This window comes from Lepisma saccharinum, chromosome 1, assembly GCF_977018435.1.
Source record: "Lepisma saccharinum chromosome 1, izLepSacc3.1, whole genome shotgun sequence".
In the NCBI taxonomy this organism is placed as follows: Eukaryota; Metazoa; Arthropoda; class Insecta; order Zygentoma; family Lepismatidae; genus Lepisma; species Lepisma saccharinum.
The window spans coordinates 74,945,321-74,971,528 of record NC_139229.1 but is presented as its reverse complement, the minus strand read 5'-3'; the positions used below and the strand labels follow the sequence as shown (position 1 = coordinate 74,971,528).

General features: G+C 38.0%; 1 protein-coding gene across 1 annotated transcript in view; it reads right to left on the bottom strand.

The window, feature by feature from the left end:
- LOC145996631 (very long chain fatty acid elongase AAEL008004-like) overlaps nt 1-26,208 on the bottom strand; it is a 104,290-nt gene that overhangs the window by 19,138 nt on the left and 58,944 nt on the right. The window contains exons 3-5 of the mRNA XM_083133203.1: nt 4,383-4,573; nt 2,824-2,904; nt 621-677 (exon numbers count right to left, since the gene is read on the bottom strand). Coding sequence (XP_082989329.1) covers nt 621-677; nt 2,824-2,904; nt 4,383-4,573 — 329 coding nt within the window. The remainder of the gene's footprint in view (nt 1-620; nt 678-2,823; nt 2,905-4,382; nt 4,574-26,208) is intronic.

Genomic DNA, 26,208 nt, shown 5'->3' with positions numbered 1-26,208 from the left:
AGTCCAGATAGGGGACCAGCATTCAAATATATGGAAGATAATAGATTTCAAAAATTTCTTAATGGAGGATTGATTTTGATTTTCAGGAAACCTGTACGGAAGATTAAGGAGACGTACGTAGGTTTTTTTTAGTAGTATCTGTAATGTACTTATCAAAGTTTAGCTTTTCCTCATTGATAACACCATTTTTTTTAGGAAAATTTCTTGATAGGCTTGTTTTCAATAGAATAAACAGAATCCACTTTGATCCTTTTAGGGGAATAGTAGGTAGGAATATTTCTGGGAGCACCACAGAAATAGTTCTGTAAGAGTTCCTTGTATGATTAATGAGTCATGTTCTGATGAGATGTCTTTGAAAAGTTTACAATTATCGGCAAACAGTACATTTAGAGGGAGAGAAGACAGTCTGCCAGGAAATAATTTGTAATAATACTATCGTTATTTGTAAATTTTTCATTCATGCTAATTTCATTGTATCACTGGAATGAATAACAATTAACTTGATCGTTTAAATAGTGAAATTATTTCCGTATGTACAAAATCACATGTGAAATTTGTACAGATTTTGAAAGTTTTCTAGTTATATTACACCATTATCAAAGAAAATGTTATATACTTACTGTGTCCAACAATTCGACAACCTTGCACATAAAATACCACCAGCACGCTTTAGCCATCTGAAAAATAAGGCATTATAAATGTTATTACCTTCGTACTTGCGATTTATGCTTTTGAACTAATCCTCTTTGTTATTATTTTTTTACTACACGCATTTTATTCTTATTTCTGCAAATTTATTATAATTTACTAATTTCTTCATTTGACTAACACTAATGTTACTAGAAATAACTTTGTTATATCTTGAATGGAAATGTGAGAATAACAATAGATCAATATTTTATTAAATCCTTGAAACTCAGCGTCATATTGCTTAAAATTACGAACAAAAAAAATGCAAACTTAGGATTGACGATACTTTGCACACTCGCACCATCTATTGGCGGAAATGTGAAATACATGCAGCAACGCGTTGGTTCATTCTGGTAGTTCTTCTTCACACTGATTTATTTTATAGTGTTTGTGAGTCCTGTTGCTGATCTACAAGCTACATAACATAAACGTAATTAAAATGGCGAATATCAATATGCAATTCTAGTCTCACCCTGACCGTTAGCTTAGTGTACTACAATAGAACAATGTAAAAATTGAGAAGACAATCTTTCAGGGATACCAGCAAGGTCTATACACAGAGAAAAAGTTAATATGAAATAACTAATAATTGTTTCTGGTAACAAAATCCTTCAGTAATCGTGCACATTTGTTTAGAGTTACCAAATTTACTAAATCTATTAAAAGATACCTAATTTTTGTTTGAGGTTACCAAAAAACTTAACCAAACAAATCAGTTTCTTATGTGTAGGTTTTGAAGAACTAGCCTCACTCACATCTTCAGTATCTGAACTTCAATCGATGAGGATAAGAGTGGCATTAGCTCCGAATTCTTGAAAATGAAAGTGACGTTCGCTCTCAATCCCTGAAGATGAGAGTGACGTTAGCTCTCAATCCCCGAAGATGGAAAGTGACGTTAGCTCTCAATCCCCGAAGATGAGAGTGACGTTAGCTCTCAATCCCTGAAGATGAGAATGACGTTAGCTGTCAATACCTGAAGATGAAAGACATTAGCCCTCAATCTCCTAAGATGAGAGTGACGTTAGCTCCCAATCCGTGAAGGTTAGCGTGACGTTAGCTCTCAATCCGTGAAGGTGAGAGTGGCGTTAGCTCTCAATCCGTAAAGGTGAGAGTGGCGTTAGCTCTCAATCCGTAAAGGTGAGAGTGGCGTTAGATCTCAATCCGTGAAGGTGAGAGTGGCGTTAGCTCTCAATCCGTGAAGGTGAGAGTGGTGTTAGCTCTCAACCCCCCGAAGATGACAGTCATTAGCTCTCAATCCCCCGAGATGAGTGGTTAGCCCTCAATACCCGAAGATGAAACTGAGGTTAGCCCTCAATACCCGAAGATGAGACTGACGTTAGCCCTCAATACCGGAAGATGAGACTGACGTTAGCCCTCAATACCCGAAGATGAGACTGACGTTAGCTCCCAATCCGTGAAGATGAGAGTGACGTTAGCTCTCAATCCATGAAGATGAGAGTAACATGAGGTTCCAACCCGTGAAGGTGAGGGTGATTTTAATTGTTAATGCCTGATAAGTGTGACGTTAGCTCTCAATCCATGAAGATGGGAGTGACGTTAGCTCTCAATCCATGAAGATGAGAGTAACATGAGCTCCCAACCCGTGAAGGTGAGGTGACTTTAATTGTTAATCCCTGATAAGTGTGACGTTAGCGCTCAATCCATGAAGATGAGAGTGACGTTAGCTCTCAATCCCTGAAGATGAGATTGACATTAGCTCCCAACCCGTGAAGGTGAGGGTGACTTCAATTATCAATCCCTGATGAGTGTGACGTTAGCTCTCAATCCCTGAAGATGAGAGTGACGTTAGTTCTCAATCCCTGAAGATGAGAGTGACGTTAGCTCTCTATCCCTGAAGATGAGTGTGACATTAGCTCCCAACCCGTGAAGGTGAGAGTGACGTTAGCTCCCAATCCCTGAAGGTGAGAGTGACGTTAACTCCCAATCCCTGAAGATGAGTGTGACGTTAGCTGTCAATACAAGAAGGTGAGAGTGACGTTAGCTTTCGATAGCTCGGGAGCTTATCCGGAACTGATTTGGTTGATATTTCCAAGAGAATTCCTTAATAATTCGCCACCAGGAATTATTTCACAGTAAATTGTTAAATTGCTCTGAATTATTCTTAAAACTTACCCTCATTGCTATCGGATTGTCTGAGTAGTCCACTGGTTGACATGTATAGCTATAATCCTTGAGCCAGCCACCTTGCAAACCCTGAAAGAAAAGAAATAAATTATACAACTCAGCGTGTCATGTAATGTATGTGTTTATTACTCGTATTTACTAATATTTAGAAATTTATCCAAAGCAATGATATTTTCCACAACAGACGCGATTACCCGCATCTATAGTTAAACATTTTTTTTTTAAATCAAGTATGTCGTAGATGTATACTAGAGTTCATTAAAGAACATGATTATCATTTCTTTTTTCGAGCTAATTTCTAGCCTGAACTTCTCTTTTTCTTCGTAAACCTTTAATTTTGGCAGTTTTCAGGAAAATTGTTGCAGTATTTTTTCTACGACGTTCTTCCTCAAGTCACTCGTCCATCTATGGATATGTAGATTGTTTGCCCTGCGCAGTGTCTTGTGGGTACAAAAAGTCTACCGATAAGTAGGGTTAGAGTATCGTGTAGGACACACACGCTCCTAGTCCAAGTCCAAACGTGAAATGTACACACTGTCCCGGGAATATGTGGAGCAAGGCTGCATATCTGTAGAGAAAGGGAGACTGCGGGTTGGTGGAGCAATGCAGTTCGCTTGCTCCAGAGATTACCGGGATAGTGTGTTCAGCCATAAGTGTGGAGAAGATGGCATACACATGTGTTCGCTAGCGTTCCCGATAACTCCCTCTAGAGCATGTTTGATACGCTTACGTACTCAGGAAGGCATAGTTTTTTTTTCCTTTTGTGTGGAAGATTAATTCAGAACGATGTTTTAGGTGATATGTACAGTAATAAATGTACTGTAAAATTACGGCCATTTCTGGGCTGTAACGAAACGACCCATTACTAACAATTCACAATGTTTTGTCAAAGCCCGTCCAGAGAAATGATTCAAAACGTAGCTAGAAACATGTTGAGACTTTCCATACAGCACAGAAATATCCAGGAGACATCTAACTGAGATTCGTGTCGGAGTTCTGGATATCCAGTAGACATCTATTGGATATCCATATATCCATCCCGGGATATCCCCATAGGATATGCAGAAATAATATGATTTGAACATTCTGTGGATCACTCTTGAATATTGTATATCTTTCCGTGGGCATCAAAACAGTCATGTCAATTTTTTAGTAACACGTGCACATATACCGTATATCCCATGGATATTCATCACCGGAGATCTCATGGATATCTAATACGGGAGATTTTCTGGATATCCAGGACGGAGTATCCAATGGGCATCCATAGCTAGATATCCAGGACTGGATATCCCATGGTCGTCCATTGGTCATCCATAGTATCCATGGGTCTGGTCTGGACATTGTGAATATCCCATGGATATCCCTTGGAGATTTGTGTTGCATGGATGTTCGATGTACATGTGAAAGTCATGCTTATAACACTTGCTGCAGCTATCCATACACTTAAGTCAAAATGGTCAGCGTTAAGGTGTACTTTTATGCTGAAGATCCTGTAGTACTTTCACGTTCTACCTTATCATGTGACTGTATGTATAAACACTTACCTCCCAGACTAACCATATGCTGAAGACCACTTGAACGAAATTGTAGGCAAGCAGGGGATATTGCAGATTGTATGGCTTCCTGTCTTTCATAAACCTCGGCCCTGCCTTCGTCACGAAGTATAGATAGGATACCAGGATTGTTAACAAAGGAGCTGGACTATCCATGAGGAACCAGTCACTTGTTCTTGGATCTGGAAGACAAAGCAATGATCAAATATTGTAGCCACCTTAGAAAATATTTGAGGAACATTACTTAACTATATACTCACATACATACTTGGGAGGTACCAAATAAACTTTAAGAAGTGGAATATGAATACATAAACGTAATCTCAATTACATTATCTGTGTACTGTTATTATATTCGAATAAATTCGTGTATAAAGAAAGAAGTATTTCACCCTTTAAAATTGTTAAATATGTATTTTTTTAATTCAGTGTTCTAAGTGACATCTACCTTTCAGATTATAATTCAACAAAAAAAATATGAAAGAAATGGGAATTAGACATTGTATTTTATATGTGTGGGCCATCATGATCACTGACAAACAAAACCACTCAATATTTCACTATCCCATGCTCATTCCCGTACCGGGCTTCCCCGATGGCATGGTGGTAACGTCATCGCCTTGTAATCAAGTGGTTTCGGGTTCCATACGCGGTGGAGGCACATGTTGTTTTGAATCCCACTGTAGGTCTAAGTCGAGTCTCAGTTAGCCTAGTTGTGCATAAAATGGACTTAAGAACACGAAAGTCAGAAAACTCATTCCCTTGCTTACCAATAGGTATGAAGAATATCTAATAAAACATGAAAATTAAATGTGTCCATTTTGTTGCAATATTGAAATCGTATATCTTGCCCACATATGGAGTATCAGGCTCATGTAAATATCTATACAGCTACATTGTGCTCTAATCAGACTTCAACTTAAAGAAAACTAATAAATGAAACAATATATCTCGGAATGTCCACAAGGTCTCTTGAGGTGCAAAATGAAGGACAACTTTGGGTATATGTGAAAGAGAATGAGATCTCACATTTACTTTTATGTAAATCACATATGTGGCCTTCGAATTCACGCAATTTACAATACGTCAGATAGGTATTCCTTATATCAGAGTAACAACATCATGATTATGACATATGAGTCATTCCATGCGAAATCAACACAGCCTTTGACCTGACCATCTCCGATTTTCATGAAATTTGGTAAGTTGAAACTATGCATGGAACTTAGTAAGTATAAAAATTTTTAGTTTCGTGCGTCTTGTAATTGTTAAATTATTCAAGGTCAAAGTTAGCATAAATTGCCCTTTTTGAGCCTGCTTAGCTATACTAAATGTGCTGTAAGTCCGCCACTATTTTGCCTAGGAAGCTCAAATAAAGCTTATTGTACAGGGAATTGAACAGGCTTTCCAGTGATATATAACAAGCATACCTTTGAATAAAATAATAATTTTGTCACGTGACCTTGGCTTTTGACCTTGAATATCTCAAAACATGTCATCACCAAAAATCGTGAAAAAAAATATTTGGTCCCTCATACCATACTATAAAACATACCAAAAAATCATTCTGGGACTGCAATGGGATCAGAAGATACAAAATAATATGTGTAACTATGTGACTGATAAAAGCCCCATTACATGAACTATAACGAGTCAAATGTCCCTTAACACCCCCTACAAAATGTGAAGGAGTTATCCTGGGTATAATTGGTCATAAAATAAATAGGTTAGGCATAGGGAGATCCCTAGCCGTGTGTGTGAAGCGCAGGTCCGGCAAATTGTTGACCGCCATATTGAATTCAACGCAAAAATTTCAAAGGAAAGGGGGTGATGTGATATATCAAATGAGGCTAGAATTTCACGAGAAATGAAGTGACGAAGGATGTTTCAACGTATCTTACGCCAGCAAAAAGTTATACACATATCTTTCACTTACGATATAAACACATTATAATGTTGTCAATGTTCCTGTGAGCACACTCGTTGACGTCTCTCACACTCGCATAGAACATTTGGTAATGTAGCATGTGCAACAACATCGCAAGCAGCAACTATGGCTTCTCTCAGATGGTCAATATCAGGGACTTTTAGTGCATGCACCATACTCTTCAAATGTTTCTGAAGGTAAAAGTCCTCCTAAGATGTTAGATCTGGGGAATGTGCAGGCCTTTTAATAGATCCCCGTGTGCCCATCAATCTACCTAGAAAATTACCATGAAGAAATTGCGAAAATGTCCACATAGTGTGGTCACACTCTGTCCTGTTTCAAAACTCTCGAAAAGTGCCATATCCCGTAAGCAAGGGTGAAAAAACCTGTTCACTTAACAAATCCAAGAAGCCCTCACCATTTAAGGTTCCGTTGTTGAATATGGACCAACCATTTCCGTTCGCCATACATTATACCACATAATTAGCTTACCAGCAACAACCATTCGACTGAGCAAATCACAGGTATTGCATATTATTTTTATTAACTTCACCGTGAACATAAAAATTTGCCTCGTCACTGAAGAATTTTTCATTCCAAAGGAAGTGTCACGTAATTGTTTGAAATACTTTTCCCAATATTCTTCACGATTCAACTATTTGGTGAATGTAGCTGATTAAAATCATATGCAATGGTGCGTATACTTCTTTCTCTCCCAAGACGTCAGCGTGATCTCGATGAGTTCCTAACACGTTAGGAGTATTCCAATGCATTGTTTTTAACACCTCGAAAAGGAGAAAATGGTTACAAGCATGCAGTAATAAATTTTTGCTGGTTAAATATATGTTGGAAAATCCTTCGTCACTTCATTTCTCGTGAAATTCTAGCCTCATTTGATATATCACATCACCCCCTTTCCTTTGAAATTTTTGCGTTGAATTCAATATGGCGGTCAACAATTTGCCGGACCTGCGCTTGACACACACGGCTAGGGATCTCCCTGTGCCTAACCTATTTATTTTATGACCAATTATACCCAGGATAACTCCTTCACATTTTGTAGGGGGTGTTAAGGAACATTTGACTCGTTATAGTTCATGTAATGGGGCTTTTATCAGTCACATAGTTACACATATTATTTTGTATCTTCGGATCCCATTGCAGTCCCAGAATGATTTTTTGGTATGTTTTATAGTATGGTATGAGGGACCAAACATATTTTTTTCACGATTTTTGGTGATGACATGTTTTGAGATATTCAAGGTCAAAAGCCAAGGTCACGTGACAAAATTATTATTTTATTCAAAGGTATGCTTGTTATATATCACTGGAAAGCTTGTTCAATTCCCTGTACAATAAGCTTTATTTGAGCTTCCTAGGCAAAATAGTGGCGGAGTTACAGCACATTTAGTATAGCTAAGCGGGCTCAAAAAAGGAAATTTCTGCAAACTTTGACCCTGAATAATTTAACAATTACAAGACGCACGAGACTAAAAATTTTCATAGTTACTAAGTTCTATGCATAGTTTCAACTCCCCAAATTTCATGAAAATCGGAGATGGTCAGGTTAAAAATTGCACATATCTGTGTTGATTTGGCATGGAATGACTCATATACTAAAAGGTACTTTAAAATAAATATTTTTTATTCGACATGGTGTAGCACAACATGTATGTGTGAACCTGACAAAAATCCTTTAGAGATTTTTTATTGAGCCAGACTGTGTTTTGTTTTCTAACTGGACTCAAGTAAAAATTAAAATTTTACAATACGATACTATGACGTTTCTTTGTCCCTTGCTACTTAATTCTTCCACTAAGTGCAGGCATTGCATTGTGGGAATTTTTCCAGCAGTGTTCCTGCATGGAGAGGCTCTGGAGTTCACGCAGCCTCTAGCAAATGGGTACCTGGTGGCAACCATGGTAAGGAGGCCGAAACTTGGTACTGATCACATCGCCTACACAGATGGCCTCCACATGTGTGTCTTCACGATATGGTGCAATGTGCAAGGGGTAAGTTTGCTGTCATTGTATTCTTACACCAACACCACCCCGGCTCCTGAGATCAAAGAGAGCAGTTGAATTTCCTACTGCGCCTGCGCACTCTTCATATGTGCAAGTCAAGCACTTTTCAAGGTCGTCCTTGTAGATCGAATCTCATTCAAAGCGAGATGGTTATTACTTCACTCGCTTCTTACAACCACTTCTTTATATTATTAAGTACACTTGCTCAAATTAATGTTCCACGTTTATTTTCCTTCTCGACTACTTGAAATACAGCAGAAAAAGTGCCGCTTTTAAGCATTGCGCTTTGCACCTGCTGATATTTTCAACCTTGAGGATAATACTTTGCACAGTTAACCTTGATTCTTGCTTTACACTGCATAAGAAAGATATCAAAATATCTGTTCTGCGTCACTAATAAAGTTATTTGTAACCCGAAAGTCTCGCAATCACGTTTATTGTTTCTTTATACAAGTCAATAGTGCCGTGTGCAGTTTTTTTTTTTTTTAGGGGGCGCTGTTTATTCAAGCCTTGGAGTTGGCTTGTGAACACCCCATGGTGAGACAACAAGAGGCGTGCTTCGAGCACTGCTAGTAATATATCCCAAGTTCGGTAATTTTTTTTATGGATATGAATTTTCTCCCTTCCCTCATCTAGCTTACACACAGTCGCACACACACATATTTATACAAACACACACACACACACACACACACACACACACACACACACACACACACACACAACTACAGCCATGAAGTGTATTTTTCCATAGGGCCCTTCCCTTGAAATTTTCCCAACACGTACCTGAGACTAAGAATCTTGACTTCACTGAAATCTGTCTACTTACAGGTATTATCCATAACAGAGATACAACTGCAATATAGATGGAGTAGCACCTTAGGACATTTAATTAGGGGATATTTTTAAAAATTGAAAGAGAGACGCCTAGGGTAAGAACAGTAGAGAATGGTGACAGAAATTCATTAAGAAATAAGTAACTAAATAAATAGAAGACAAGAAAGAAAGGGAAACAGAGATAAAAGAGAAATACGAACAGGTCAATAATACATCCTCATGTATCAACATTTGCTCCGGCTCATCCGGTCAAAATTCTCCACTCCGAAGACAAATTCTTAAATCCATCTGAATCGACGTTAAAATCTTACCTTTATAAGATTTACTCCTGTAGATGAATTTGCCAATCTTTGATAGAGAAAGAGACTTGAGGACCTGTTGTTATTCAACAGGTCGCAAGAACAATGTTGGAATCAAGGTTTTTGTCGAAACTCGTAAAGACTGAACAAAATTGTATTAAGCAGAGTGGATGCGATAGGGATATTAGTTCTAGCTTTACTCCACAAATAACAACACTTTCGGTGCTAGTCAATATCATCTTGAAAGAACAACTTCAGGGACATCATACCATTCAAGAGAAAGAAAGAAGCCAGTTCGTGGAAATTACCCTCCCCCAAACTGGTGAGTAGAACAGCGTTGCATCGTCAGGCTTTTAGCTTCCTTACTCTGTGCCTTGGAAGCAGCGATGATGTGTAAACATTTATTTGCCGCCAGTAAACATTTTGAACTTAACCAGAACATACAATGGTCCCATATCTATCGAGAAATCTAAGAAACGGTAAAAAAAGGTAGAGGTAAAGTTATCCCCTGTGCATAGCACCACGGCATGAAGGCGTATAGTGGGTGTGGGGGTAACGGTAACTTCTTGATATGTGCCAGTACATTCCACGTTGATGCAGAGCACTTTATGAAGAACTGAACAGTAAATAAGTTTAGTATTGATTTTCCTTCATTCCAGTTGGATTTAGTTCACTGTAATTAATTTTGTTTTCAATTTTTAATTTCAAAACTAAGCAACAAATTTTAATATAATATTATTAAATCATGTATTAATTATCATACTAATATTATTTATGTAGAACATACAATGTTATTTATGTAGAACATACACATTTTTCCTGTTATTTTCGTTGGTGTTATTAACAGTGTAAAAATAAGCGAGTACCTTGAATGTATAATCTCAGTTCTATTAACTAACCAACATCCGTGCCTGGTATAAACTTGATCCGAACTCGCTTTTTTGTTTATAGCATCCTAAATTTCATTGTGTGAAAGTGGGAAAAAATATTTGGCGAACTAATGCAAAGTATTTTAGACTAAAAACGTATGCGTGTAACTATAATGTCTTTATTTGGATAGGAAATGAGAATATGGGTTCAGTTAACAGTGTTTCTAACCCATCCTTCTTGTTTCGCGAAATATCTAAGACACAACTAAAATTCAAGAAGCTATCAAATAAATACAAAAATTGATACATTGCATAACTTCGGTAACGTGAATCACGCGTGTCTCAGCTAACTATCTACGTCCTGAAGGAGGTCACAGGGGGCCAATCCCCCTCTGAAAAATAGAAGTCAGGCTACAATTATATATTTAGCACATTAATTGTTACAGTAATTTGTGAAGTAAGACCGGGAAATTGTCGAAAAATACGATAATTTCAAATCAAGGCAGTGTTTTTCGAAACGGCAGCACTGTTTTGGAGGAACGCCTAGCTTGCTCCGGCCTTTGGGGAAAAAAACTGCTTTGCCCTTCCTTGAAAAATTCTACAGACGTCCATTCCCCTGGCAACAAGGAGTGTGGGTGGAATGTACGAGGTGCAGCTGGTGTTTATTATACCAGTCCCAGACGAAACTTAAAACCGGTTTAGGTTTGGAAACCTCTGCAATTTATGTGAATGAAACAGGATGCGAATAAATATTACTCATCACAGTGTGCTTCGCGATGTCATCTGACGAGACGACGTTATCGTCTGCAATGTAGACAGGTACAGGGGAATGTTGAGGCTCCCAAGTTGAAGAAAAAACGGAAGGTAATACTGAATGGAATTCTTTGGGAGCTAACCTCCTATGTCTCGCCATTTGCATTCGATGGTTAAAAAAAAATACGGGAACATTCAGCCTTCTTACAGCTTATTTTAATTTTCTCAGAGAACGGATCCTTGAGTTGGTTTTTGAGCCAATTTTCTGCAACTTTCGACTAATCGCGACGATGAGGATGAACTATGATATGATGAAATTGAGGAAGGGACGCTCGCGAAGAACACCTATGACCAGGCCGAAATTCGAACCCGGGATTCTTGGTGTCGTAGCGATTATTATACAGTAATAACTATGCAAACCAATGAATATAAACCAAGTTTGTTAAAGCATTATTATTATTATCATAAAATAATAATATATTCTTTGGAAGGCATTGCTTTGCTACTCTGCCTACAAAATGACTGAAAATTCAGCAAAAATGTTTTCCAGTTGTTTTTTTTTTCTTTTTACATTTCACAGCTAATGTACTGTTATTAACATTATAACACTCAGTTCAAGAAAATAAATTTGAAAGTTATGGTGTAATTTTCGCCATAAATTTTGTTGTGCGACCTCTAACATAAAACTCTAAATTTTGGAATTTTGAAAACTGTTGAACAATTTTATTCATTCTTCGCACTAAATGGTACAACCTGAAAATATAACCAGTTTCCTGTAGTTATACTCAATTTTTTCGATTTTACTCAGTTTTTATTTTGGTTATTCTGTTTCAATACTAACTAACTGAATTTTATTTCTGTTATTAACAATAAAAGTAACAAACTAAGCTTTCTGCTTTCTTGTAACTTGAAATGAACGAATTTCCAGAAGGGGTTGACGCACTGGTTCAACCACTCCCCACATTCCTCCCGACCGCCATGGTGAGTTCTACCGATTTTGTACACGTATAATATTTCTCACGTTTCAAAATAACCACTTCCTATATTCGCACATCAATTTTCGCCGGGCAAGTTTTTCTTTCTTTTTCTTAATGTCGGCAGCGACGTGTATATGTTCTTGGATGTTAATTTCTACAATCACTCACGGTACACCAACAGTTCTTGGTTTGTTTTTCTAGTGCTAGACTGTCATTCCACAGATCTAGTGAATTCATATTTCTTTGTGGTTGTACTCGAACATAAGAACGTCGCATCCTCCCCCCCTCCTCTTTCCAATGATACATATGAGATCTTTGGTCCTACGTCCATTATGCTTCTTCCCCTTTATTTTCAATCTGAACTCATTACGCTGTAAAAGAAAGCAAAATTTTGCACATTAGAATACCAACAGTAAGCTTTAATCATCTGAAAAATAATGCATTTTATAAATATTTTACAGTTGTACTTACAATTTACACATTGAACTTACCGATGTACGTATATGAGATGGGAATTGGGATTAATTTACACATCTCATCTTATTTCTCGAAATGTATTGTGATGTATCAGATTTCTTCGCACGACAAAAAATAATAGCACTCGAAATTACTTTATATTGGTTCTTGATCGGAAATTGCAAATATTAAGTGATCAATGCCTTTAAAAAAATCTTAATTATTCCATAGCATAATGTCCAAAAATTACGAACAAAAACTGTAAACTTATACTATTTGATACTGTTCACTCAGCACCATCTTTATACGCCTCGTTCAAAGAAGAGTTGTAAAATATATTTCAGTAACAAATTCTTGTGTTGTATGACCTCTCACATAAAACGTAAATTTTGGAATTCTGAAATCTATGGAACCATTTCATTTTTTCTTTGCCGACGGACCAGTCCCCTCTCCCAAGTTCTACAGATGTTGTACACATACTTTCTTCAGTTCAAATGACAACTTTCTGTATGCGCACATTAATTTCTCTTAATGATGACGACTACAGCGTGTATCTGTTCTCGAGTATTATATCTGATCTCGAGTAAATTTCCCCCACCCCCTTTCCTTGTAATATCTTCTGTCCTAAGTTAACTGTGCTTTCCACTATTTTTATGCAATCTGAGTTAATTATGCGAGTAAAATACGAAGAGAGTTAATCTTCCAAATAAAAGACTACCATCAAGCATTTTTACAAATGTTTTGCCTTTGTACTTGTTATTTATGCATTGAACTAAATGACTTTATTCTGGGATATTGACATAAACACATTTTATTCTTATTTCTGCGAATTTATTATAATGTATCATCTTCTTCGTATGACTAAGAATAATCTCGTATCACTCGAGATAACTTTATGTTGTGTCTCGCACGAAAATTGTAGATATTAGTTGATTAATACTTTTAAGAAAATGCATTATTCTTTAATATAATGCCGAAAGTTATGAAAGAAAAAGTGGAAATTTAGGCTATCTAACTATACTCTGCACACCAGCACCATCTTCACGCGCCTCGTTCAAAGAAGAGCTTTAAAAGTTGGGAGGCAATGTTAGTCATAAAGTTTATGTTGTGCAACCTCTCACATATAACTCCAATTTTTGGAATTTTGTGAACTGTGGAATCATTTTATTAATCCGTTGCATTAACTAGTAGAATATGAAGACATATCTGATTCCCGTAGTTTAAACTCAATTTTATGTTTGTTATTCTGTTGAAACACTAACTACTGAACCTTATTTCTATTACTAACGAAGAGAGTAGCAATATTTATTTTTTAATGACGCCGACAGCGACGTACTTCTGTGCTAGAGAATCTGTTAACATCTCATTCAATCACTCAGGGTACACAAACAGTTATTGGTTTCTATTTTTCTTGTACCAGAATGCCATTCTACTGGCTCTGTGGCGGCACTCGTCCAATGATATATATGAGATCTTTGGTCCAACGTTCACCGTGCTTTCGTGATATAGTTAGCGTAGTAGCAACTATGTCGCTTTAGTAACAAGGGGTCCCGGCATCGAATCCCGATGGACTTCTGGTAGCACTTTAAACTGAGGTCCAGTCCCGATAAGCCTATCTGTGCATAAAATGGACATAAATCCAAACGGAATTACAATTACATTATACCGGGTGTTTCATAAATACTTGAGATGTTACAAATATTTATTGGAAGTTAAGTATTGAACTTACGTTAATGAAACCAGTCCAGAACGAACGAGGAACTCAAACAGATTTTTTAAACACCTACAAATGTTCAATGTATGCACCACGGGTGACACTGCACGCATCGACACGATAGCCTACTTCTTGCCACACTCGCATCAACATAGGCCTGTCGATAGTGTATATCGCTGCGATGATACGCCCTCCCTTAAGGCTGCGATATCCCGCGGCATCGGTGGGACGAATACCCTGTCTTTGATGGAACCCCACAAAAGGAAGTCGCACAGTGTAAGGTCACGTGATCTTGAGGACAAAAACATTGGACAAAACACTGTGAGGAATGTGGGTGATTTTAGTGTCGCCTAGCGGCAAGGATATGAACTCTCAGCTTAACGAAACATGCACACACAAACTGTTTGCGTTCCTATCGTGTTGATACGTGCTTTGTTTTGGTTCCAATTAACCTTTCTTGTTCATTAACGTGTCGTCAAATGTTGGTCCCGCACCGTGGCCGAAGGGGCCTAAGGCATCATGCTTTGGACTCCGGCTACGGGACGCGCCCAGGTTCCATTCTTTTTATCTTTTCAACTTTCTCTTCAACAACTTTCCTTCCGAGATTTCGGTCTATGTATGAGACCGGTGGCCACCCACCATTTTGAGGAAATTGGGGAGCTACGAATGAGTAACGTAACCCGATCACGCAAACCTGCAAGAACCACAGACGGTTCGCCGTGCTGACCACTACGCACTTTATTTTAACTCGACCAAGCACAACAAGTTTATTTGTGCACCAATGTAACTTTTTATTTCATTACTTCTCGTTCAATGTGCCTGAGAAATCGTCTGGTGAAGATAGATCTTCCGTTCAGTCAGCCATGGTTGTTCAAAAACCACCAGTCATCTCGCTGACCTCCGGATGAAGCACGCATCAAGTTCACATCCACTTAACCTCCAGTTGAGGCGTTGACCGCAGATGGCAAAACCCAAAATTGCAGTAACCTCTTATTTGCCCTACCCGAACTTTAATCGCACATTGAAAAACCGGCCCTGAGTGAGTGAGTAGAATTAGATGGGAGTGAGGCCCGGCACCTCAATGGGCTGCTACACCACGGGTTATTTTATTTTTTCCTATTATTTGATAACCTACTTGCCTTATTATCATAGGAACACGACCCGAGTCGAATCTGAGCTTAGTAGTCCAGGGGCATATGTCAATATTTCTATAGTCCGTGGGTTTTTGAATGAAGGGAATATATGACTACCGGTAATATGTTGCTAGTGTGGTACACAATAATGTACTACCGGGTGTTTTGCCTCAATTGTGGCAGAAGGCCTATGTGACGTCATAAATCCAAGATGGTTACCGCTTCATGGACTATCAAAGAAAAAACTCCTGTAATACTGGTTTTGGAAGAATTTTTATAGATACATGTTTTGTTCAGAATTGAATAAGGAACAAAATTAATTTTTACAGTTTTTTTCATATCTCGCACTGTTATGGAGATATATCTAGTGAAACTATTTCGTGCACCTTTTCTGGAAGGTTTCTATGCATATTTTACACTTTACTTGACATTCTGGCATATAAAGGGGGAAAATTACTGCCTGTGATATTTTGTTGATGCCTACTATTGTGGCGTATTGCCTGTGTGACATCATACATCCAAGATGGTTGCCTCTGCAGACATTAACAAACAAAAAGGACCCTATCTCTTTAACTCCTTTAGGAGTAATTTTGACCATTTGTAAGTTTGTTGGGTTTTTTCTCGAAGGGAAGACATGTGTATGCTTTCATTTGTTGGCATGCAATCATGCATTATAATGTGTCAGAGACCATACATGACGTCCGAAATCCAAGATGGCCGCCTTGGAGGTTCTGCACATGATATACTGTCCATATCCTGCTTTAGAGTTCGATTATCAGATTTTTCCAGAGGCATTTCCTGTTAATAATTAAGAAGTGAAAAATATTATTATAATTTTTATAACTACAGTAGTATCCAAAAGTTAAACATAACTAAGATATGAGAAAATGTTTTATTAATAAAGTGACAGTACTGCGTGAAAATTAATCAAAACGTTATATGGTATACAATAGAGTACAATTCATGAAATTATTTTTTTTAGTGCAAGGGCACACATGCAAAAAATAAGAAAACAGAAGATACTTCCTTGACGAAAAAAAGAAACTTGTATGGGGTGAAGTTATCCTGAACAGCTACACAACCTTGCACGACGTAGAATGCACGCTATTTATAAGGTGGTTCAAGAGTTGTATAGGCAGCTGGTTCCATTTCCCATGAAGAGGAGTGCGGAGCTATCGAAATGTCTTTGGTGGAGGATCGCGAGCTAACTCGTCTCCTTAAGACACTACAGGATTTATGTCTGGGGACCTTGGTGGCCAGTCCATGTGGTGGAATTTTTCACCTTCAAGAAAGTCATCCACCAATTTCGTTCGATGCGCACATGTATTATCATCACCTTTTCATCCTTGAAGTTGAAGTCTGAGCTAACTGCGCCTCTGAAAAGTCGCACTTGTTGGAGTACCTCGTTTCTGTGCCTCTGGGTAGTAAGAGTCCTCCAGCAAAAACGTACAGCTCCGTACGTCCATTGAGGATGATGTCTTCCCATACCAGTATTCCATCTCGACCAAACTGATCCCTTTCCACGATATTCGTTGGATTAAATCGTGATCGAGGTTCTCTCGAGATTAATGTGCGACGGGAATCATTTTACAAACTGAATCTGAACTGATCTGTGAAAGAGCACGTTCCTCCGTTCGTTGAGGGTTCAATTTCGATTATGCTGACTCCACTGTAAGCGGGCTCTTCTGTGCACTGGATCAAGCGGGACACACGTAGAGACCAGCTATCCTGAGTTTCAGTACACAGTTTGACGAGAGAAACTCTAACCCCTGCGGTGGCTGCAAGCTTTGAGGACAGATGTCTTGCAGGCATCGTCCGGTTTCGTCGTGCAGTTAATACCAGAAATCGGCCCTATTGTGGCGTTGCTACTTGTTGACAACCTTCTTCTGGCCTACGATGTACATCTAATGTGTCTTTGAACCGTCGCCAAAGCCTGGAAATGACTGTGGCACAGACAGTCAACGCTCCCGTGACTTCAGTCTGTGTTTGACCTGCTTCCGGACGTCCGATGATACTGAACTGTCTCTTTGTAGTGCAGATGAAGAAGAGTGTGAAAACAATGACTTACAGGACACTCAGATCAGTGACGAGGAATATGAATAAAGTTACTATATTGATGGCATGATATTTCCAAAATCATTACAACCACTCTCAATCTTGATAACAGGTGAGCTGCTTAAATTTCAAAAGACAATGCGGAATTCACAGGCGATGTTATTTCTCCTTTACTGTAATATTTATAATAATAGTAATGATGATGATGATGATGATGATGATAATAATTAATATTTTTCACTTGTTACTTATTAACAGAAAATTCCTCTGGAAAAATCTGATAAACGAACTCTAAATCAGGTTATGGACAGTATTTCATGTGCAGAACTTTCAAGGTGGCCATCTTGGATTTGGGAAGTCATATATGGTCTCTGACACATTATCCAGCAAAACACCTGTAGTAATAGATTGCATGCCTCCAAATGAAAGCAACTTCCATACACATGTCTTCCGTTCGTGTAAAAACCCAACAAACTTACAAATGGTCAAAATTACTCCTAAAGAAGTTAAGGAGATAGGGTCGTTTTTGTTTGTTAATGTCTGTAGAGGCAGCCATCTTGGATGTATGATGTCACACAGGCAATACGCCCCAATAGTAGGCATCAACAAAATATCATAGGCAGTAATTTTCCCCCTTTATATGCCAGAATGTCAAGTAAAGTGTAAAATATGCATAGAATCCTTCCAGAGAAGGGCACATAATAGTTTCACTAGATATATATCCATAACAGTGCGAGATATGAAAAAAAAAACTAAGAATCAATTTTGTTCCTTATTCAATTCTGAACAAAACATGTATTTTTTTTTCTAAAGCCACTATTACAGGAGTTACGATGGTTTTTCTTAGTTAATGAATGAAGCGGTAGCCATCTTGGATTTATGACGTCACACAGACCTTCTGCCACAATTGCGGGCAAAACACCTGGTAGTACGTTATTGTGTACCACACTAGCAACATATTACCGGTAGTCATATATTCCCTTCAATCAAAAACCCACGAGATTACAAATGCCCCTGGACTATAGGAAACATTTTTTTTTCGGAGCAATTTTACAATACCGGACACTTCCCCAATTTCTTCCATATTTCGCATACTAAATAATTTAGGCCTCGTAATCACGAATCTGCAGTTAAAATTTGGCGCTCACGTGTAGAACTTGCAAAATAAGCGGGTCCGTGATCGCAACCGACACCCTCGATTTCTCAAGAAAACCAATTTTTATCGCAATATATTTGGTGTTTCGAATACTTAAAGAACGAAACATATATTCGTGATATTACTACGTCCCCAAATTTTAACTATTATCCTAACCTAAGCGGCCTAACCGTGCATGGTTCGTGGGGCTATTCGTGAATGGATTGTGGGTCTACCCGTGCATGGTTCGTGGGGCTAATTGACAAGGTTAATTTGCAAGTTCTACACGTGAGCGCCAAATTTTAACTGCAGATTCGTGATTAGGAGGCCTAAATTATTTAGTATGCGAAATATGGAAGAAATTGGGAAGTGTCCGGTATTGTAAAATCATATCATTTTTTTCTTCGGTTCCCACGCGAACTGAAGGCCAACGTCTTTTTAGCTGGGAGTGGTCCAGAGCCCCTGCTTGTTACGTCACTACGGAATTGGAAGCCTCACAGGATGTCCATCGCTGCATCCGTGAAAAGAGGAAAAGTACTTTCTCTCTCATTTTTGGGCGCCCGGCAAACATTGGGAAACCTGCCCAATCGGTGTTCACGGGACAAATAACTTTCTAATTGCTACACATAGCGTCCCTCTCCCGGTCTGGGAGCATTTTATCTTCCAGTAGCAGGAAGTGGTCGAGCTGGAACCGGTGTCGATTTGGGAGACGCCGCTCTCTCTCCCGAGGCGTTCAAGTCCGGTCACTTTTTCGTGAAAGGAGTCCCGCTCTGCCCTACCCACCCTTTCCTTATTCAGGGTGGCTATTCACAGAGAATTCCTTGAATTTCGGGAATTATGAGTAAATTATTGCCTTGGCCAGTTGGGCCAACTATTCACCACCCCGCATTTTCTTTTAAAAAATCGGATGATTTCAAATCAATAGATGATCTTGGAAGTATCTTGAATGCTGATGACGGATATGACATAAATTTCTTCCCATTACATTAGGATTTTTTTTCCTAGATGAGTATTTTTCTCCACGTCATTAAGTTCAATCAACCCATTACATTATAGCATTGAGTTTTGGACATTTAGTGAAGAAAATTTTAATCAGGTATTTCGAAAATAGAACTCAAGGTTTACAATTTTCATGTCAATGTGTCTCGTGAAGATAGAAGGTGGATTAAATGCTTACTACTTATTCTATGTGCATTCATAGTTCAAAATTGGAGAATTTGTATTGTAATAAACCAACATTTTCCCACCATCTAAACAGAGCCATCTATTGAGGAAATGATGGAACTACACATTTTATTGTGAAATTAAGGCAGTTAATATATTGCTATTTTCTGAAAAAACTAGACGTGATGGGTAAAAATGGATTAGTCAGAGACAACAGTTATCTGTGAGTCATCCAAACCCATGCAGGCCTGTGATCTTTGCCGTTGGCTGTGCTGCCTGGTAGAGAGATTAACATTTGGATGTTTTCGGAAAGGGTGACCCCTTACGTCCACAGAGGTGGTGAAACAATAACGATACTCTGAGTATAAAGTAGGCTTAAAACAAACTTTGAGTACTGAACTTTGCCAATCTGTACTTAATTTTATGCGTTTTACAGGAATTTCTGGAGAAAGGGAGGGATATGACCCAAACTAACCCCCCTTTGAGCACGCCGCTGATCTATTTAGAAAGAGACAGCTTTATCTCACACATACTTCTTCACGTTTTCGTCTCTTTCGCCGCGTCTCTTATTCTCTGAAAGAGAGCGAAAAGAAAGAGAGGTGAAGGAACAAGAAAGAGAGAAGAGAAAGGTGAAAGAGGAAGAGTAACATAAAGAGATAGAGCTGAAAGAAGAACGTACGCGCGTGCACACATGCACTCCCACATACATAAACCCACACAGGGAGAGAGAGAGAGAGAGCGAGAAATGAAAAGAGAAAGGGATAGAGGAGGAGTGATGGTAGAAATAGAACAAAAGATGGGTAGAATTAGGAGGAGGTATAAGAAGAAGAAAAAAGGGATAAAGAAAGAAAGATGGATATAAAGAGATATGATGAGGGTTAAAATAAAAGTGATAAAGAAAGAAAGAGAAATAGAGAGTATGGATAAGGCGAAGAAGGGATAAAGAAAGAGAGATGGATAAATAAGAGAGAGGATGGATGAGAAGAAAAAAGATAAGGAGAGACAGCAAAATGGATAAAAAAGAGAAGAACAAGGGATAAGAAAAAAGAGAGATGGGTAGAAATAGGAGGAAAAATTAAAAAGGGATAAAGAAATAAAAATATAAATAGAGGAGGGATAAAAAGGAAATGGGGTAAAGAAATATAGAGAGATAGGTAGAAATAGAGAAGGGATAAAAAGAAAATGGGATAAAGAAACAAAGAAAGAGATGGGTAGAAATTGAGAGAGGAGATATAAAAGAAAAGGGATAAATATATGAAGAGAGAGATGGATAGAAATTGAGAGAGGAGGAATAAAAAGTGAAAGAGAAATAAGGCAGTCCAATTTGCATAACAAGTACCCAGATGTGATTGTTGTTTGAGGTTCGGCTGTTTCTTGTCTTCCGACATTCAAAGAGGACAGACATGGCTATAAAACGGAGCAACTGATGCTGGTTGCATCTAACACCCTCGCTTGTGCCATTATGCAACTTCGAAAGCGACGATAGAACGCATTAGGCGGGTCGCCGGGTTCAAACCCGGATCGTGTTTCGATGCATTTCCTTATTTCGTTGCTAAATGGGTGAGAGGTTAAGGTGTCGCTGTCAATCAGAAGTGTCTCCAGGTTCGATCGTGGCGAGAGGATTTGGGGACAAGTAGTTCACAACTTGAGGCGCAGATTCTTATGGTCTTCCCTGATACTGTTGATTCATTTGGTTTAATTTACCTCGCACATCTGCCACTTTTGGCTAATCGCGAAGATGATGATGATTGATGATATGGTGAAATTCATGAAGGCACACTCATAAAGAACAACAGGCCCAGGCCAGGATTCGAATCCAGTTCCGGCATCTCTGATACGGCATCGCTATTCGTGAAATAACGTCTCCTTCCCTTTCAAGTAGATTATGTTAGATATTTTCAGAATTATTAATATTTAATTATTATAAATGAATGTATAAAATAAATGTATTTAAAAAATAATAAAACTATAATTAATGAGAGATAAAGATATACAAAAATATATCGAACGAGAGAAAGGAAGAAAAGATGATACAGAATGCGGAAATAAAGGAAAGAGGAATAGTAAGATGATGAGAAACGGAAACATAGAAAATTATAAAATTGAGAGGAAAGGAAAGAGGAATATGGAAAGCTCAAAAGAAACAAAGGAAGAAAGAGAGAAAGAAAGAAATTACATATAGATAATAAGACAAGGAAGAAAGGAGAAATAGTAAAATGAAGAGGAACAGGGAAAGAAAGGAATTTATAAACGACAGAGAAAGAAATGGAAAAGAAGGAAAGATGAAAAGAAACAGATGAGAAAGAGAGGAATGGAGGAAGAAAAAATATACAGAATGAGAAAAGAAAGGAGGGAGATATAGAGAAACAAAGAGTAACATGAGAAGTTATAAAAGGAGAGAGAGTGAATGAAAGAGATGAGGAAGGGAAAGAGAAAGATCAAGAAACGGGAAGATAGAAAATATGATAGAGAATTAAAAAGGAAAGAAAATGTAAATATTGGAACGGTGTCGTTTTTAGGGATGGAGGCGACCTTTGTAGGGGAATGGTTAGCACAGAGCGCTACGACATCATTGGTCTCGGGTTCGAATCATCACCTGGACATGGGCGTTCTTTATGAGTGTCTCCTAATTTCATTATATCATCAGTCATGCTCAATGTTGCAATTAGCTAAAAATTGGTTTGTTTGGATTGTTGTTTTAAGTGTACAGTAAAACATCGTTAATCCGGACCCCGATAAGCCGGACTTCGCTTAATCCGGACAGGCAAAAGGAAAAATAAAAAGCAGAATGCAAGGATTTAAATGTGGATAGAAGTCAACAATTGCATTCGTCATATTGCTCCGTAACGGCTAATAAGAATACGTACATCCAACGTCCAAGGGAGAACTTCCCAAAGAAAAGGCAGTCAACCACTGATGAAATTCTGTGTCCCGCAGACTTTCGGGAAGAAGCCGGATTGACACAGGAATGCCCTTTAAATACACCATAATGAACCTGTTTTGTTGCTATAAACGGAGTTTTAATGCCCTTTCTACTGTTTTTTTAGGTTATTTCAGTTAATCCGAACTTTCGTTAAACCGTTCACCTTATCCCCCATTAGTCCGGATTAACGAGGTTTTACTGTACTTTATGCACAGAGGCTAATCGGGACTTACATTTTAAAATGTGTTTTGATTGATTTGTTTTATTTTACTTCACTTCTTGTGCCACTTTTGGCTAATTTGCGATAGGGATGAGTGATGATATGATGAGCAGACACTCTCAAGCATCCATGCCGAGGCCGGGATTCGAACCCGGGACTACTGGCGTCGTAGCGCGATGTGCTAACCTCTCCGCCATCGGGATATCCGAACCAATGTGCAATGTGCCTCCACCGGGTATCGCGCCCGGGATTAGCCAAAAGTGACAGAAAATCGACGCTAAATAACAAAAAGCGGATCAAAATCGAGCAACGGGAGGATGAATAGTGATAAATTGAAAAGAATGAAGGGACGATCGAAAACAAACACAGACGACACAAGCCCTGCAGACAAGTATGGCTGGGTGTTGGTCTACTAGGAGTCCGGGCCTCGTTGGCCTTACAACATTGCTGTTAACTGGGACGTAGAAGTGAGGTTTTCATGTGGCACACATTCATTATTCGTTCTCATTGTTGCAATAGAACCAAAGTGACAGAAAGCGGAACAAATCGGGAAAGGCAACATTGGATAATCTCTGCCTTACATAACAATGAGGTTCCAAACGGAACCTTTACGTTCATTTCTCTCTGACATCACTTTTCCCCTTATCACTTTCTACTGGAGAGTCGTCTTACCTCCTTCCCAAAAGCTTCAGATAGAAATAACACGGAGGAAATGGATGAATGCTATTTCCGCTTGAAACCATTACGACTAGATCGACTCGCTTCCTTCTGTTACGTCACCACAACTTTTCCCAGCCGTCCAGCGACACTGCTGACCGATTCAAGTTTATGGTTAATGGACATTCCATTGGTCAGGTCCGTAGAAAGGAACCTGCCCAGGACCAACAAGCTGTCTTCTCGCATTCTGGAGAACCGGATTTTGAACAGTCACTAATCGCATGCAAGTCTCGTTCCGGACTTCTCCTCTCTAGGTAGTTACTCAAGGTTAGTTACATGTGGGCTTTAATAAGTGGAGAAACTCCTTCACCACTGGGAGAACCAGTGTTGCCTCATGAAGGGAAATTTCCCTTTTGCAGGGTAATTTGGACCCAATTTTTAGCCAGAAGGGAAATGGGGATTTCGATGAAAAATACCACAATTTCAGGGAAATTTTAAGACATCTGACTCTACATTATTAAAGTTTATATTAGTATCCAATTCCATATCCTAACTAACTAACTAACTCTCTAGCCTTCTTAAACCCGAAGGTTCATGGCTGCTGCAACACAGGCCTTCCATCTGTCCCTATCTTGAACAAGATCTATATACTCTTTTCCATCCATTTCCTTTAGGTCCATCTCAACGTTGTGCCTCCATCTTCGTCTTGGCCTTCTTACAGGTCTCTTGCCATCAGGTTTCACAACAAGAATCCTGTAAACTCCTCTTTCCTCTCCCATTCGTGCCACATGGCCTGCCCACCTAAGTCTTCTTGATTTAATCATTCTAATAATATCTGGACATGAATACAAATTATGTAGTTCTAAATTAAGTAACCTTCTCCACTCACCTGTCTGCTCATCCATTTTAGGTACAAAGATTTTCCAAACGATCTTATTTTCAAATACTCTCAATTTATGTTACTCTTTCAATGTAAGGGACCAAGTTTCACATCCATGTAATACTACAGGCAAAATTACTGTTTTGTATATTTTAACTTTTAGTTTCTTAGATATTAAACGAGAAGACAAAAGTTTATGAAGAGAGAAGTAACATGCATCTCCTGAATTAAGCCTTCTTTTTATTTCCTCTTTAATATAATTTTCATTTGTTAATATTACTCCTAAGTATTTGAATTTGAAAACAGGTTCAAACGAGTTGTTATCAATAATTAGATTTTGATTATTACCTAACACTTGGTTTCGGCCTGTAAGCATATATTTAGTTTTCTCTTTGTTAACTTCCAAACCTATCTCTTTAGCAGTTTTGAAAAATATTTTAGCATTATTCTTAATTGTATTTATATCATCCCCTAATAAGGTTACATCATCTTCATATGCTAACAACTGAGTCACACCATTTAATTTTAGTCCTTCGTTAGTTTCTTTTACCTTCCTAACAGCATATTCTAAGGCAAAATTAAAGAGCAATGGAAAAATATGCATCTCCTTGTTTTAACCCATCATGAATTGTAAATTTATCAGACACATTAATACCCACACGAATTATACTTTCTGTTTCACTGCTGCATACTTTTATCATACTAACAAGCTTCTTAGGTATTCCAAATTCTACTAATATATTATATAATTTATCTCTTTTGACCGAATCATATGCTTTTTTGGAAATCAATGAATAGCTGATGGACATTTTGATAATATTCCCACTTTTTTTCAAGTGTCTGTCTCATGTGAAAAATTTGATCTGTAGTTGATCTGTTACGTTTAAATCCACATTGATAATCACCTATAATTTTATTAGCATATGGGGTTAGTCTTGTTAAAAGAATGTTAGATAATATTTTATATGTTGTTGAGAGTAGAGAAATTCCACGGTAATTATGGCAGTTCATTTTATCACCTTTTTTAAACACAGGAACAATTATGGATTCTTTCCACTGTTGAGGGATTTCTTCTTTATTCCATATTAAACAAATTAATTTATGAATTTGACATATCAACGAATTTCCACCATATTTAGTTAACTCAGCTGGTATTAAATCGCTTGGGTCAGCTAGAAAATCACCGTCTTTATCTTTTATCAAGTTTACTTTAGGTTGCTACCCTTTCTAAATTCATTTACACCTTTATATAAATCTCTGATATTTTTGTTTTTGCTGTTTGTTTAATTTCGTTAATTTTGCTTTTCAAGTAATCTCTTTTTTTACTTCTAAACATGCGGTTAACTTCTCGCTTTATTTTATTATAATTGCTTAGATTTGTATCATCAGAGTTATTTAACCACTTAAGTCTAGCCTGATCCAATTTCATATTCACATTTTTATTATTTTTTCCTGTTCCCTCTTATCTGCTGCTTCGAATATAAGTCTGTATCTATTTATATTTCTGTTAAGTTTATTGTACGTCGATTTTATGCACTTTCGGATAATAGTAACGATGAGGATTAACGATTAAATGGATTCCTGACCAGGATTCAAATCTGGGACATCTGGCCACAAAGCAATGAAGCTGACATGTATGTGAAAAAATTGTTTATTTCTTTTTTCATATTAACATGAACCAATGGGAATACTACTACTACCACTGCTACCACCACTATTATTATTATTAATAATAATAATTACAGCTACTTCTACTGCTGCTGCTGCTGCTACTACTACTGTTATTATTATGAT